Source organism: Sphaeramia orbicularis, chromosome 9, assembly GCF_902148855.1.
Source record: "Sphaeramia orbicularis chromosome 9, fSphaOr1.1, whole genome shotgun sequence".
NCBI lineage: Eukaryota > Metazoa > Chordata > Actinopteri > Kurtiformes > Apogonidae > Sphaeramia > Sphaeramia orbicularis.
Window position 1 is genome coordinate 40390802 of NC_043965.1, and position 17478 is coordinate 40408279.

The following is a 17478-nucleotide window of genomic DNA, read 5'->3' on the forward strand; positions in this document are numbered from 1 at the left end:
TCATAAAAACTGACTTAAGATTTAAAGCAGTGTTTTTCAACCTCGGGGTTGGGACCCCACGTGGGGTCACCTGGAATTCAGTGGGGCTGCCTGAAATTTCTTGTAAGTGATAAAAAAATAAAATAAATAAATAAATAAATATGGTAAGTTGAGAGAGACAATCCCAATTCATAAAAGACATGACAAACTGTGAAGCTGAAACTAAAGCACTGTGGTACTGTTTATCTTTCAAATATTCATTGTGGTCAGTTTCAGATGCTGCAGCTCTTTCATAATTCATAGTTTGAGTTCTTGTTTGTTCAGTATTAATTGTCAGCCTTGTAAATCCAAGCTGGACTGACTGTACATATCCTGAGCAAGGAAAATAAAATTCTCCCTTTGTGCAGTAATCTACACCTGACTTTTCTGCCTCCATCCATAATAATATACATTATATAGACTAAATGTGGTCTAAAATTAACGTTTATTTGCAACATAGTATAGCAAACTATTACATAATCAAAAACAAATTAATTTTAGCCCAAAAAAAAAAAAAAGTCTCTGTTTTGAATGTAAGAAATTTGTGATGTTAAAATGGGGTCATGAGTCAAAAAAGGTTTATTGGACTGATTTAAAGAAACTCTATGTCGTATTTCAGATATTACAATTCATCTCAAATTATCATCGATTGCATAGAATTAAGACTTCTGTAGTTCTGCCAAAGATGTGGGGACACTGTGCCCCGGATATGGATACAAATTTCAGGAAATGTTGATACTGGCACAAGGAAGAAATGATTAAATTTTGGTGGTGATTGGGGGTGGGGGGGCACTGATCTGCCTTGGCGGAGGTCCACGCTGTTTTTTCTAGAAAAGCACTTGTAGAGTTCAGACCTCCGCCAAGGCAGATCAGTGCCCCCCCCACCCCCACCCCACCCCCGATCACCACCAAAATTTAATCATTTCTTCCTTGTGCCAGTATCAACATTTCCTGAAATTTTCATCCAAATCCGTCCATAACTTTTTGAGTTATCTTGCACACAAACAGACAGACAGACAAACCAACGCTGACAAAAGAAAGACAAAAAAGACACGTGTCGGTGCATGTGTGAAAGCGTAACTCTCATAAAACCTCTGCGAAACAGACTCAAGCCACGACAAAGGAGATAAGGTGTTGTGTGTTGTCAGAAAACATTTGCCTCAAGGTGTAAACTGTTAGGGTTTACAAATCTCCACAGGGATACGAATCATAGTAAACATTCAGTTTTGCATGTTTAGATCTGATCTATGTCCTGGAACAACCTCTGAACCAGTTTGCATTTTGATAAATCATCTCCAAATTAACCCTTTCATGCATAGTGGTCACTACAGTGGACAGTTACTCTACAGCTTTAATCTTGTATATTCATGGGTTTTGTTGTTTTAGTTCCATATCAACCAACACAGTGGACACTTATGCATCATCTCATAAACTGCAGTTCATACCATTATTGTAACTTTGCTGTTCTTGATTGGTTCTTGAGTGGAAATCAATTTTTAATATTTATTTTTTGGCATATTATCTCCATGAAGTGAGTAATAACTAGTATTAGAATATGTTAAAATGTGAGAAAACATCAGATTAGCTGCATTAAACATGGTTTCATTTCACTGTTTTCATATCAGTTTATGATATTGGGTTTTAAATACATGTTTCTTTGCTTCAAGAATAAAATTCATGGTGTAGCTGAGTGGACATTTTTGTAACTCCATGAAAAACAGGTTGATTTAAAAAAAAAAAAAATTCAATCATATTGGGTTTTTTTTTCATGCCTAAAGAGGAATTAAAACACTCACGAAAAAAAAAATCTTGATTAAGGTTCTCACAATTCATACATGAGAGGGTTAATCAATATTTATTCCAAATCTCACGATCTCTTTGAATGAGTGTATGTTAGTGGCTTTACCTCCACTGAGCCACAGTCACATTGCTCTCCCATCTCCACAAATCCATTGCCACAGACTGAAGGAGCCACCAGGGTCTTGTAGTCCGGTTTGTCCAGTAGGCAGCTAGGGCTCCGGTTCAGCAGGTATTTTTCATAGTTGTTGCTGCTGCAGCTGCTGAACGTCCGAGGGATGTTCCAACTGGGGATGATAAGCAACACATTGTCTTCTAATGAACACCAAAGTCACATTCCTTCATGCTCTGAGACAAATACACGGTTGTGAATGCCATGTTGCTTTTTTTTGTTAGTGCTGCTGAGGAACTGTTAAAGCGGTGTTGCAACAATAGTTACGTCAAAGGCTATAGAACACCCTGAGTGCTGCTTTGCTTCCAGGTTCTTTGAGAGTTTTTTCTGATTTAGCAGAAGATATGCTTTTCTTTTGAGGCTGTTTGTTGCCTTTCTTACCTGAGGGCAGCAGCCATGATGCAACTATCACCAGAACAAGCACAGCCGCTGGAGTCATCGTGGTCCATGCCCAGATTATGGCCCATCTCATGCGCTAGTGTTGCTCCCACGGCGATGGCTCGGTCATTATGATCCTGAAAAACAGCCAACTGGTCTTAAATTAGTGTGTTTTTTGCTAGCTTAAAGCAAAAATATATTGTGTTTTTTTTATTTTTTTATTTTTTTATATATACTTTATTTTTAGCAGGTTTTACATTTTTTAACAAACAGATAACACTGGTCAACAACAAATTTATTGTTTAAGTTTTTTGAGCTGATTTAATAATTTTGGTGTGCTGAATCCAAAAATCACATTAATTTTGCTCAATCAGGTCAACTTTCTGAACTATGCTACATATTGGCTTTTTAACATTTTTACTTACATTTATGGGCATTTTCACATCATATGATACAAAATTCTTTCATATTTCTTGCAATAAGCGAGTTCTGAAGATTTTGCTTTTGCCATGATTATGATTAATGTTTTTTTTTTTTAATATTACAGGTGAATGAAATGGCTTCGACTAGAAGATCTTACAAAAATAAACCTGACGTATTCTGCTACATCTGCGGTGAATACATAATAAATAATAAATACATCCTGTTAGAAAATGATTTTTTTTTTCTCTTAAAACCTATTTTGGGTGAGAACTATATAAAAAAATCAACTGATAAAGTCACAAAAATGTAATCAATTTTGTGAGAAGATCAAATTTTTCAAAATCAAATTAGCAAAAAAAAACCTGACCTGATTGAGAAAAACAGATGTCATTTTTGGATTTAGCGGTGCAAAATGGTCGTAATTCAGTTGAAAAAACCTAGACAACTTGCAAAAAACATTTTTTTTTTTTTAACCCAGTGTAATAAAACAAAAAGTAAAGACATACAAAACAAGAGACGTCAACAAGCACAGACAGGGTAGTATCAAAAATTAAAGTACAACGATAAATATATGGGTCAATGAGACACAATGTTCTCCCATCATAATAAGAGGGTTGAGTTAGTTTGGGTATTGTCCTGTTTCGGTCCAAGTCAGATGATTCAGATATATTCTCATATTGCATCCGATCATGTCCTGTAAACCTGCTGACATAATTACATCCATCATTTTTCATAAACATTTGTGCACATTTTCCTGAAATACATATTTACACATGTTGATAATAAAACACACAGATATTGACATATATGTGTATTTCTCATGAGAAAAACAAGGTGTTGTCCTATTGGGGCGTCACATCTTCTGGGATAGATGTCCATTTTAGCCAGTAATTAGTAAATTTGTCCAAATTGTGGTTCAAGGAGAAAGTTAGTTTTTCCATATTGTGTGTTTCTTTAATAATTCCAATCCATTCCTTCTTTGTTGGGGGTTCTTTGCTCAGCCATTTTCTTGTTATGGCTTTTTTACAGGCTGCCATCATTATATTAATCAGGTATTTGTCTCTAGAATTGACTGTGGAAATATTTCGTGTTTTGTTTGGCAACACTGCATTAAAAACACACTATATGGACAAAAATATAGGGACACATCACACCTACAGCCTGCAAGACTTTCCATCCATTTTAACATGACTAAAATGTCTGTATCAGTTGTTGTCAATACATGTCACAATAAATATCAGTTTCAACAAGACCCTTGAACTTAAGCTTGACAAAGTAATAAATTCTTTAATAATAATAATAATAATAATAATAATAATAATAATAATAATAATAATAATAATAATAATGGATTGGATTTTATTTAGCGTTTTTCTAGACACCCAAAGTGCTTTATATTACACTGGTCAACAACAAATTTATTGTTTAAGTTTTTTGAGTTGATTTAGGATAATTTTGGTGTGCTGAATCCAAAAATCACATTAATTTTGCTCAATCAGGTCAACTTTCTGAACTATGCTACATATTGGCTTTTTAACATTTTTGCTTACATTTATGGGCATTTTCACATCATATGATACAAAATTCTTTCATATTTCTTGCAATAAACGAGTTCTGAAGATTTTACTTTTGCCAATTTATGATTAATGTTTTTTTTAATATTACAGGTGAATGAAATGGCTTCGACTAGAAGATCTTGCAAAAATAAGCCTGACGTATTCTGCTACATCTGTGGTGAATACATAATAAATAATAAATACATCCTGTTAGAAAATATTTTTTTTTCTCTTGAAACCTGTTTTGGGTGAGAACTATATAAAAAATCAACTGATAAAGTCACAAAAATGTAATCAATTTTGTGAGAAGATCAAATTTTTCAAAATCAAATTAACAAAAAAACCCTGACCTGATTGAGAAAAACAGATGTCATTTTTGGATTTAGCGGTGCAAAATGGTCCTAATTCAGTTGAAAAAACCTAGACAACTTGCAAAGAACATTTTTTTGTAACCCAGTGTAATATGACATTATGCCTATAAATAATGGCAACACCAATTTACTGCAAAGAACATTAAATTCTGATATAGCATGCCTCAGTATGTGTGGACACACCAGGAAACCCAATCATTTTTAAATTTAGTACGAGATAAAGGAGTAATATTTAATGATAATGAATATATCTGTGAATCAACACCATATTTATGTTTGGCGCCATGTTTATGGAATGACTTCTCGTGTCATCTCGCGATAATAAATAAACAAATCATTGCATTTGTGATTTAATGGAAAAACCGACATTACGCACTTCTGTTTTTTCAACATTTAGTAAATATCGGTAAAGTTTTGCGCAGATGTCCAATGGGAAAGCGACTTCTGCCCCTTTGATTCCGGAACACACATCTCTCTGTAAAAGTCCAGCCTGTCCCACCTCTGTTGTTTTTTTGGCTTGGCTGTGGAAATCAGTCAGCGGTGGAAAAAAGGCAGGATCACCATCTTGCCTTTTTTCCGGGATCTCTGTGTAAAAGCGGCTACTGTCTGCAGAGGCAATAATCCCTTGATCTACACAAAGTACTGGACTGAATTATGTATTGTTGTTTGCAGCTTTGGTTTGACTTTGGATTGAGATTCACCAAAGGCTTGTGTCGGAACAAATAACACTCCTTCTCAATATTTGGCCCTTCATGGAGGCACCACACAGGGGTGTCGTTTGCCCCCCACTTCTTTATGATATAACACTGGAGCTGTTGCAATAAGAAGTAGAGCAGATGTGGATGGAATCAGTTCATAACTTTTTACATTTACTACAAATACCACCAAAGTAGCTCCTGAGGGTTTTGGATTTATTGGTGCATATTGTATTTATTACATGTGATGCTTTAATCTTTCTGGTACAACTGCCGTGATTGATTTATTGGAATTTGGATGAATCAGCTTTGCTCTGTGAAAGTAGTAGAAGGTGTACGACACACCTTTATGAAGTCATACACAATATTCTACAAGGGCTTGAATCGAGAGATTTCTCCCTTTCTTTTTTCATCCAGACATTAAACATGGGCTCACTGGATTCCAATTCGAATTCCCAGTTTAGTTTAGTTTAGTTAAATGCATTCTGTGCATTCTGTCTTTAACCCTTTCATGCATGAATTATTAGAACCTTAATCAAGATTTTTTTCTAGACATTTAGGCATGAAAATAAAAAACAAAAAACAAAACAAAACTATGCGATTGATTTTTTTATGATCCTATTTTTCATGGAGTTACCAAAATGTCCACTCAGCTGGACACCATGTGTTTAATGTTAGAAGCAAAGAAACATGTATTTACTGATATACTGTGAGAAAAACTATGAAATAAATGCTGATAATGTGATGTTTTCTCACATTTTACCATTCCTGCATGGATGCAATATGCAAAAAAAAAAAAACAACAAAAAAAACAACTTTTTGTCTAACAATCACAATTTTTTACACTCAAACGTGTTACTGCAGATCAGGTTTATCTAGAAATAGCAAAGTTACAGTAATGGTATGAATTGCAGTTTATGGGATAATGCATAAGTGTCCACTGTGTTGGCTGATATGGAACTAAAACAATAAAATCCATGAATATACAAGAGAACAGCTTTGAACAGGTGCCCACTGTGGTGACCACTGTTCATGAAAGGGTTAATCAGTACCATGGTTTAACAGGAAATACATGACTTTGAAAGGCTTAAATAAAAAAAAAAAAAAAAATCTTTACAAATAAGTGTCTAATCCATATTTGTTTTCAGTTTAAAGGCTGATTTTACTTTCTGAATGAGAGTTGAAGAAGCCACATGTTTACTTAAAATCATCGTGGCTTAAAATCAGAACATGACATATTTTAAAAATCTAGAGGTAGAATATTTAAAGGAATTCTAATGATAAAAAACAAACTGAAACATTTTGTAAGCGTAGATGAAAATGTAAGCAAAGTTAAAACTAAAGATGAAATAAAAAAAAAAAAACATTCACTGCAATATTTCCCACACTATTATGCCATTAGTCATTATTGTTTTGTATGAAACATTTAAATACAATGTGTCCTTGTACTTTAGTTCATATAGAGAACCTGTTTGCTTTAGCTGCTTTGTTTTCTTTTTCAGTACTGATAATGAGTAAATACAGAGTTCTTCTAAAAGTACAAGAAGTTCAGTGTTGTTTTTATGACAGAAAGGAACTGAGTTGACAGTGATCTTGTAGAAAAACAATCATTTTAACATTTTATTTGATTGATTGATTCATTCATTTTCTGAACCCGCTTTATCCTCGCTAGGGTCTCGGGGGTCACTTGGAGCCTATCCCAGCTACATTATTGGATCTAATTCTAAAATAAACATTCAGAGGCAGCGAGGGATACAGTATCAAATGTAGATCTGCTTCGGTTTCTGCATTTAAAGAGAAGTTGTTGCCTCTTATCATCGCTCAGAGTCATTTCCCTCCATAATGTCCACATTGAAATAAATGCCAGTGGGTCTAATAGCACTGCAGACATTTAAAAACCAGAACCATTCAGTTTTACCACTAGATAAAGTATCAGCAGGTTACTAGAGCCATGAGTCCACTGGGGCTACAATAATCTTCAACTGCCAACTTTTAGAATAACCTCCTAAGACCCAGCTACGGGTTTTCTGTCCACATTTGTGCACAAGAGTTTCACTAATTTATACAAAAAAAAAAAAAAAAAAAAAAAAGAATAGAAAACTGTCCACCACATAGGACATTCCATAAAAATTTTAAAAACTGCATCTGAAAAAACTGTTGCATCATGATGTTTCCAATATTGGCACTTATTTAACCCTTTCATGCATGAATTATGAGAACCTTAGTCAATATTTTTTTCTTGAGTGTTTTTATTCCTCTTTAGGCATGAAAAAAAAACCAATGCAATTGAATTTTTTTATGAACCTATAAAAATGTCTACTTAGTTGGACACCATGCGTTTAATTTTTGAAGCAAAGAAACGTATTTAAAACTTATTGTAACATTTAATTTGAATATTATTTTATTTCCAAATCATTAATTTTTGTTTATTATTTTGACATTTGTTATGTTGTAATTTACATATTATTTCATTAATTATTTAGTCAGTTTATATTATATATTCTTTTATTATGTTTCTTCTAGCCTTTTCTTAATATTTTGGTTCCTGCCTATTGGTTGTAGTACGACCTGTTTTGGCGTGACACAAGAGTTAAGTCCGTGATGGAGTGCGAGCAGCGTATGTTGTGCTGAGCAGCTGATAATAAAGCTTGCTGAAACTGTCCTGCTGTTTGGTGATTATTAGCGCAGAAGACAACAAAACATATCAACACCAAGAATACCATTGTAACCCGCCTTACCCACAGCCCTGGTGAGATAAGCAATATTTCAGGGTTACATTATCATCAGAAAGTGATAAACTGTGTAAAAACTATGAAATAAAAACATTTTTAATGCCACTAATCTGACGTGTTCACACATTTTATCATACTCTAATACTAGTTATTACTCATTTCATGAAGATAATATCCTCCTGAGACCCAGGAAACTGACAATTTTAGCTTTGTTACACTAAAAAATGGTCTTGATTGGAATCTGCATAATGCAACTGTTTTTTCAGATACATTTTTAAAATAATTTTTATTTATTGATTGATGTTTTCATGGAATGTCCTCTGCAATGGACAGCATTTATGTTAAACTGTTAAACTTTTGTCCCCTATAGAGGACAAAATGCATTACTGGGTCTCAAGAGGATATGCAAAAAAAAAAAAAAAAAAAAAAAAACTTTTTGTTTCAGAAAACTGTTAATTAGTCTAATAACAATTAGCAATTGATTTACACTCAAACATGTTACTGCAGATCAGGTTTATCAAGAACAGCAAAGTTACAGTAATAGTATGAGTAGCAGTGTATTATGGGATGGTGCATAAGCGTCCACTGTGTTGGCTGATGTGGATCTAAAACAATAAAACCCATGAATATATACGAGAACAGCTGCAGAATAAATGTGCACTGGAGTGACCACTATGCATGAAAGGGTTAATAAAAAACAACAAAAAACTTGTACTTTGCTGACATTTCTTGGGTCTCAGGAGGATAAACATGATCTAAGTAACAGATGGACTGGGTGTCATGGATGCTTTACCTGCACTACTCCGACAGAATGACCTGAACATAGAGTCCCAATGAACGCCAGTCCCACTGTAGATCCTTCAAAGTCAATACCGCTGAAAGAAAAGGAAATAAAACGTGAGAAACACTTTGAATAAACAAACTGTGATCATAAAAACATTATCCAGACCATGCTTTTCTTTACACAAAACAATGACTGTGGCTGCATTTACAGGAAAGAGTGTATTTGCAGCTTTAATTTGGTTAAAGGTAATTTCCCAATGCCATGTCAATAATCTTATCACTTTCACAAAAGCTTAGATTTCCTTAGAAAAAGACTGACGTAGGGTTTTTCCAGCGTGAAGCCTAACCATACATGTGCATTTTAACCCTTTCATGCATGAATTATGAGAACCTTAATCAAGATTTTTTTTTTCCTGAGTGTTTTTATTCCTCTTTAGGCATGAAAAAAAAAACAAAAAAAACCCCAATGTGATTTAATTTTTTTTTTTTTTTTAATTAACCTGTTTTTCATGGAGTTACAAAAATGTCCACTCAGCTACACCATGAATTTTATTCTTGAAGTAAAAGAAACATGTATTTAAAACCCAATATCATAAAGTGATATGAAAACAGTGAAATGAAACCATGTTTAATGCAGCTAATCTGATGTTCTTTCACATTTTAACATATTCTAATACTAGTTATTACTCACTTCATGGAGATAATATGCAAAAAAATAAATATTAACAATTGATTTCCACTCAAGAACCAATCAAGAACAGCAAAGTTACAATAATGGTATGAATTGCAGTTTATGAGATGATGCATAAGTGTCCACTGTGTTGGTTGATATGGAACTAAAACAACAAAACCCATGAATATACAAGAGTAAAGCTGTAGAGTAACTGTCCACTGTAGTGACCACTATGCATGAAAAGGTTAAACTTGTGATTTTATTTGGATGGGGACTTTCCTTAAGACTATTATTAACAGGTGTGTTTATAAACAGTGGTTCTGCTAAGACAAATGTCATTGTGTAGTTACATATTTACTTGGCTTTTCCGGACATTTGTTCACATGCTGCTTATTCTAGACTCAAGTGACCATTGTGGTTACCTGAAACTTACACTTTTTCATCCTCTCCTCACTAACTTCACCCCAAACTATTAGAAGAGAATAAAACTTAACAAGGCTATGATATTGTTAACCTCATAGTATAATTGCCTAAGTCATATAAAACTTTGTAGTTGTCATTATTTCTAGGTTATTATGATATTATTGTACTTGTTTGGCCTGGTTCTGATCTTTTTTTTTTTTTTTTTTAAATGGTATGTAGGGCAATTTTTGAAGGTTACAATTGTTAAGATCTAATAATTAACCCTTTCATGCATAGTGGTCACTACAGTGGACAGCTATTCTACGGCTGTTCTATTGTTTATTCATGGGTTTTGTTGTTTTAGTTCCATATCAGCCAACATAGTGGAGTCTTATGCATCATCCAAAACACTGCAATTCATACAATTACTGTAACTTTGCTGCTCTTGATAAACCTGATCTGCAGTAACATGTTTTAGTGTAAATCAATTGCTAATTGTTAGTAGATTGTAATTAACAAACAATATTTATTTATTTATTTATTTATTTATTGCATTCCTCCTGAGACTCAGCAATGCATTTTGTCTTCTGTAGGGGACAAAAGTTTAACAGTTTTACTTCAAAAACAAAGGACATTCCATTAAAAAATCAATCAATAAATAAAAATATTTTTAAAAATGTATCTGTGAAAACTGTTGCATTATGCAGTTTCCAATCAGGATAATTTTTTTTATGTAAAAAAGCTAAAACTGTCACTTGTCACTGGGTCTCAAGAGGATTTTATCTCCATGAAATGAGTAATAACTAATATTAGAGTATGATAAAATGTGAGAAAACAGTAGCAATTTAGCAATTAGCGGCATTAAAAATGTTTTTATTTCATAGTTTTCACACAGTATATCACTTTCTGATGATGATTTTTAAATAAATGTTTCTTTGCTTCAAAAATTAAATGCATGGTGTCCAGCTGAGTGGACATTTTTGTGACTTCATAAATAAACAAACAAACAAAAAAAAAATTGCATTGTTTTTTTCATGCCTAAAGAAGAACAAAAACACTTAAGAAAAAAATATTGACTAAGGTTCTCATAATTCATGCATGAAAGGGTTAATAAGTAAATAATTAATTTTCTACTCTCCATTAAATTGCCATTAATTTGGTTGGTTATGTTTTCTGTTTTTTGGGTTAGTTTCACTTCTTTATGTTTTTGCTTGTTTGTTTGTTTGTTTGTTTGCATTTTTGCATTTTTCTTTTTCCTATATTGAACGCCAGGTAGTTTAATTTGTTATGTAGGACAGACATTAATTAAGCATTATGCTTCTGCCTGTGCCTTTTCAGTCACTAACCTGTTGGTAACGTTTGTAGTGTTGACAGTGGTTGTATTATGTGATGACTGAATAAAGAATTTTATCATCATCATCAAGTTTATACTTCTTGCAAATGCAAAATTCAGACTTGCATGTACTTGAAGATAGATTCTGTTAATTTAAATGTTATTTTGTTTTTGTTATTGTCTTAATTTGCTTCAATTTCTTTTATTTTGTTCTTTGCATGTTCAAAAAAATTAAATAAATAAATAAATCATCATCATCATATTTTTTTCAGGTCATAGCTAATTATGCAAAAATAAATCAGCACTGTTAGAAGAGTAAAGTTTAGCAGATATCACAATTTGGCCAAAAATATGACTTAGGCAATTATGCTATGTGGCTAATAACGTGTGAATTTACTTTCCCTATTAAAATAACAGGCGATTGTTCTTTCTCTTGCTCTGTTGTTTTCTGCTCAAAGCTCTGTTCTTATGTTTTCCCAAACCTGGATCTTCCAAATACTATTCACTTTGTTTCAGGAATGTTGAAAAAACAAGTATCAAGATATTCTATTATAGTTTCTTTAATTTAATTTTATTTTCTATAGCCAAGTAGCTAACCATTCATGAAACCATAGGGGAAAAGACGACTAGCGACAAAAACCACTAGTTTTATCAATACAGTGAAATAATTCAGATAATACAGTTTCTCAGTCATCAGATATGACCCATTTGGACGTTCAGACGCTCTGTAGTGAATATGGAAACACCGTGATCTTCTACAAAGTTGATTCACCAGGAAAACCCATTGAGTTTGACTAATGACTGGATGTAGACGTCTGTTTTAACGATAATAAATTTGGCTAAAATCTCACTTTTTCCTCAGTTTTGTCTGTTTTGATGTAATATCCTTTGAATTTAGGTGAAGCCTCCATGAATATCTACATTTAAAGATATGAAAACGCCTGATTTTAGCAAAAAAAAAAAAAAATGCAAAAGATAATATTATGATAAATGGAGATAAATCACAAAAAATAATTTAAAAGTCACCACAAAAATAGTTGTAGTTTGTTACAGGTTAACCTAAAGAGCTACATCTTTAATATGAAGAAAGGGTTGGTGTAATAAGTTAATACTTCAGCCTACATCCTAAAGCCTAAATCCTTGAGAAAGCAGTGTCTAAACAACTTACAGCTTTTCTGGAGACACACCAGATCTATGACACTTTTCAGTCTGGGTTTAGACAACGCCACTCAACAGAAACCGCACTATTAAAAGTGTCTAGTGACATCCTGATGGCGGCTGACTCCAGGAAATCCACGGTCTTGGTCCTGCTAGATCTCTCCTCGGCCTTTGACACAGTGGACCATACCATAATGATTGAGAGACTGAGGGACCTGGTAGGGATGTCAGGTCATGTGCTAGACTGGTTCTCCTCTTACCTGATCGGCAGAAGCTTCACTGTGTCAATAAACAACTTCCAATCTGACTCAGCGGATCTACTGTGTGGTGTGCCCCAAGGCTCTGTCCTGGGACCAGTCCTATTCTTACTCTATGTCCTCCCACTTGGCCACATTATCCAACAGTATAGTGATGTCTCCTATCATCTATTCGCGGATGACATCCAGATATACTGCTCCTTTAACTCCTCTGAGCCCCACAAACTGAGTTCCTTAATCAACTGCTTGTCAGAGCTGAAGCAGTGGCTAAATGATAACAGCCTCCAGCTGAACTCCAGCAAAACTGAGACCCTCATCATTGCCCCGGATAGTGCAATCCCAGGGATCAAACATCACCTTGGAGACCTGAGTTCCTCGGTAAAGACCAAACTGAGGAATCTGGGTGTCATCTTTGACCAGGACATGTCTTTAGAATTCTACTCCAAACACCTAGTCAAAAACTGTTTCTTCCACCTACGCAACATCTCCAAACTCAGATCTATGGTGTCCACAAATGAGCTCGAGATGATCGTTCACGCTTTTGTATCTTCTCGCTTAGACTACTGCAACAGCCTGTTTACATGCTTAAACAAGAAGGAGCTGGCCCGTCTACAGTTTGTCCAGAACTCTGCTGCCAGGCTCCTGACCCGCACAAACAGGAGAACCCACATCACTCCCATCCTTAAATCTCTCCACTGGCTCCCTGTTCTATATCGTCTTCATTTCAAAATTCTTGTGCTAACTTTCCGGGCCCTACATGGCCAGGCCCCTGCATACATTGCTTCCCTGATCCAGCCCTACAGCTCGACTCGTAGCTTGAGGTCTTCAGGACAGCACCTGCTGATGGTTCCACGGACCTGTTTTAGCACACGCGGTGACAGGTCTTTTAAAGCTGTGGCACCACGTCTATGGAATGACCTGCCTCTACACCTACGGTCCATGGACTCTGTAGAGAGCTTTAAGAAACACCTCAAAACCCTCCTGTTCAAAAAGGCTTTTTAGTCTCCCACCTGACCCAGGACCACCACAGACTGATTACACTCTATGTATTCATCATAACGTACTCCATGTGTCACCCCCCCCCCCCCCCCAGTCTCTCTATATCTCTATCGCTCTCTCTTTTCTCCTCCTTTACTCTCTCTCTCTCTCTTTAACCCCAACTGGTCAAGGCAGACAGCCATCCTTCAGGAGTCTGGGTCTGCTCGAGGTTTCTGCCTGTTAAAGGGAAGTTTTTCCTCGCCACTGTCACCAGTCACAAGTGTTTGCTCCTGAAGGATTCTGTTGGGTCTCTGTAAACTTAATTTGATTCTGATTTGAATTGATAAAGCACTTTGTGACTCTGTCTGTGAAAAGTGCTCTATAAATAAAATTTACTTTACTTTACTTACTTACTTTACATCTTTTTTATACAATATTGTTTTTCCAATTATATTTACATCTGGTTGTGGATAAATGATGTTATTGATTCTTAAAATAATTGAAATAAACTGACTGAACTGAATTGATCTTAAAAGTCGATCACCTATTGTTATAATGAAAGAAAAACTCAGAAATAAAGTAGATTTAATGGAAACGCCGGATGAATTTTTGTAAGTTTTGGTCTCATGTGTCTCTTTTTGATCTTGAGTTAGAAACATTTGTGAACCCTCCGGTATCCCGTCCACCAAGGCCCTTACTAAGCACCAAGTGTGCTTTTTTGGCACACTTGTGGAATAATGTCCAAAAAAAAATTTCATACAGTTTGTTTTTAATTCTTTTACATTTTTTTCTATTTCATCAACTTGAGCCGTAAATAAAAATACCAAATACTCAATAATTGTCACATTTTTTAACCCTTTAAATGCCGTGTTTGTAATGTAAAAAAAAAACAAAATTTTTTTGGATGCAAAATACACAAAAAAATAAATTTTTTCAATATACTACATAAAAAGTGGATCACATATTATTTAATTTTTGCAGCCTGGCATATGTCAGTGATTAACTCCAACATTGGTTAATTTGCATTATCATTTTTGGCGCTAGGTCAAATGTTTAAAAATACTAGCATCTGTCACCAAGTGTGCATAAAATGCACACCTATAAATCAAACCATTAAATATTATATATTGATTTATTTTTCTGCTCTAATTTGATTTTATTTTTGTAAATCAAGGTCAGCCTTAATCATACATATCAAATAATCATTCATTTTAGATTTTTTTTAACCCTTTAAACGATCTCTTTTCATCATGATGTCACAACATTTTTTGATACAAAAAACACAAAAAATGTTTGGTTTTTTTTTTCAAAATACTACATGAAAATTGGTTTACATATTATTTGATTTTGCAGGCTGGCATATGTCAATGATTAACAGCAACATTAACAACATTAATAAATGAATTTAGACCTTCACCTCTCAAAGGAAGCCCAGATATCAGTAAAAGCAGGATTTATGCTTTAATGGCTTACGGATCAAAAACAGTGGTTATAATGGAAGAAATAGTGCGTTTTAGGCACACTTGGGAGATAGATGCTAGTCTTCTAATTTTCTTTTGTTTGCAATGTGAAAATTTTAGTTGGTGGCCAGAATTTTAAAGATCATGCACAAATGAATTCTTTGTGAACTTTTGAATTCTTACCTTATTTAAATTGTGAAAAATAATCTGAAGTTTTTAACTTGAAGTGCAAAGTGTGCCTTTAAGGTGCACCCGGATACCGGAGAGTTAACCCCTAGGCCACAGGTGTCAAACATTTGGCCCGAGGGCCAAAACCAGCCCGCCGAAGGTTCCAATCCGGCCCACAGGATGAATTTGCAAAGTGCAGAAGATATTAACAGTCAAGGGCCTCAAACTTGAAAATAATAGCATAATAACCTAGAAATAATGACTTCAAATTTTCTTCTTGGTTTAATGTAAAAAAAAAATAATATGACATTATTCCTATAAATAATGGCAACACCAATTTTTTCTCTTTGATTTATTGCAAAGAACATTAAATTCTAATATCCTTTAATAATAAAACAAAAATAATAAATAAATAATTATGAATAATAAAATAATATTAACAATATTCTGCCTGTTTTGTGCTTTGGTAGATCTGATCTGTAATGCACATGTATAATCTTAAGTTGAGGCATAATATTGATCAAATTTTTCTTATTACTATTTCTTCTTATTTTTCTTCAAAAACTTCAGTTTTTTCAGGTTATTCACATCCTTTTTGTTTGGATAGTTTGTAAAATGTAAATGTTTTTCTTAATTTAATGGTATTTTTTTGCATTAAAAAATGTGGAGTTGTCATTATTTATAGGCTACTATGCCATTATTTTAGTGGTCTGAACTACTGGACATCAAATTGGACTGAAGGTGGCCCCTGAAAGAAAATGAGTTTGACACCCCTGCCCTAGGCAATAAATATGTCTTTAAATACATGATTATCTACAATTATTTAAAGCTGTCATTATGTTGGAGTGCTTTGCTTGCTGTAATAAGATCAGTGACAGAACAGGTTTTCAATGGTGCTTATTAATACCAGTTCAAAGAGCCAGAACAAAGAACGCTGACTGTGTTATTTTCATTGAACCTTTGATGGAATATGAGCTGCTTATTTGATCAAGTGGAAACTGACAATGACACCAAATTTACACAAGCAAGATTCGGAAACATGCTTCAAGTTGTGAAATGAACCGATAAGTCTTTAACCGTTTTATTAAACAAAGCCAAATTTTGAAACTTTCTGCTATTAGACAAGAACAGTAATGTTGAGTCACAGAGCTGGATTTGATTCCATACAAACATTATTCCTCCTATAAATCAGATCAGTGCATATACAGGGGTTGTACAAAATAATGGAAACACCTTAAAAAATCAACAAAATATAATTTAATATGGTGTAGGTCCGCCTTTTGCGGCAATTACAGCCTCAATTCTCCGAGGTATTGATTCATACAACTTGTGAATTGTTTCCAAAGGAATTTTAAGCCATTCTTCAGTTAGAATACCCTCCAACTCTTTTAGAGACGATGGCGGTGGAAATCGACGTCTTACTTGAATCTCTAAAACTGACCATAAATGCTCAATAATGTTGAGGTCTGAGGACTGTGCCGGCCATACGAGATGCTCAACTTCATTAGAATGTTCCTCATGCCATTCTTTAACAATTCTAGCTGTATGGATTGGGGCATTATCATCTTGAGGTGAAGGTGTTTCCATTATTTTGTCCAACCCCTGTAGTTTGAGTCTGTGTTCATGGAGGTTGGTCAGACCTGATCAGATGTGCGTTGTCGTGCTTTTTTCTCTTGACTAGCTCGGAGTTCCTCCACTTCATAAAGGCATCCAGGTTGGCTCCAGCTGGAGGTGTCACAGAGATCAGGTCTCGGTTGGACCAGATCTCCAGTCCCACCAGGGCAATAAAGGTCCTCAAAGGTTTATAAGCCTGAAAGCAGAACAGATGCAAAACCAGTCAACCTCTGGAGGAGATTTTAGACAAAAAAACTCTCTACATTTATAACAAACCTGATCCTGTCTTACTTGGAACATCAAACACTGCAATTATGTTAAAGAAAGTGAATAAATATCTTTTTTTACTATGGTCTGATCACAGCTAAAAACTTAGGCTTATGCTGTCATGGTCCGACTGCAAGAATATATCCCTGAAATCCCCCCAGTCCTCTGCTATATATAAATCTAACCACGATAATTGTTAGACAGTTGATATGAACTCAATTTGAGCTACATTGACCTGATAGT

General features: G+C 34.4%; 1 protein-coding gene across 2 annotated transcripts in view; it reads right to left on the reverse strand.

Moving 5' to 3' along the window:
- The window catches only part of adam28 (ADAM metallopeptidase domain 28), a 56937-nt gene that overhangs the window by 21089 nt on the left and 18370 nt on the right, over positions 1 to 17478 (reverse strand). For both annotated transcript variants that reach the window (XM_030144467.1, XM_030144466.1), the window contains exons 10-13: positions 16995 to 17164; positions 8936 to 9017; positions 2369 to 2502; positions 1925 to 2102 (exon numbers count right to left, since the gene is read on the reverse strand). In XM_030144467.1, coding sequence (XP_030000327.1) covers positions 1925 to 2102; positions 2369 to 2502; positions 8936 to 9017; positions 16995 to 17164 — 564 coding nt within the window. The remainder of the gene's footprint in view (positions 1 to 1924; positions 2103 to 2368; positions 2503 to 8935; positions 9018 to 16994; positions 17165 to 17478) is intronic.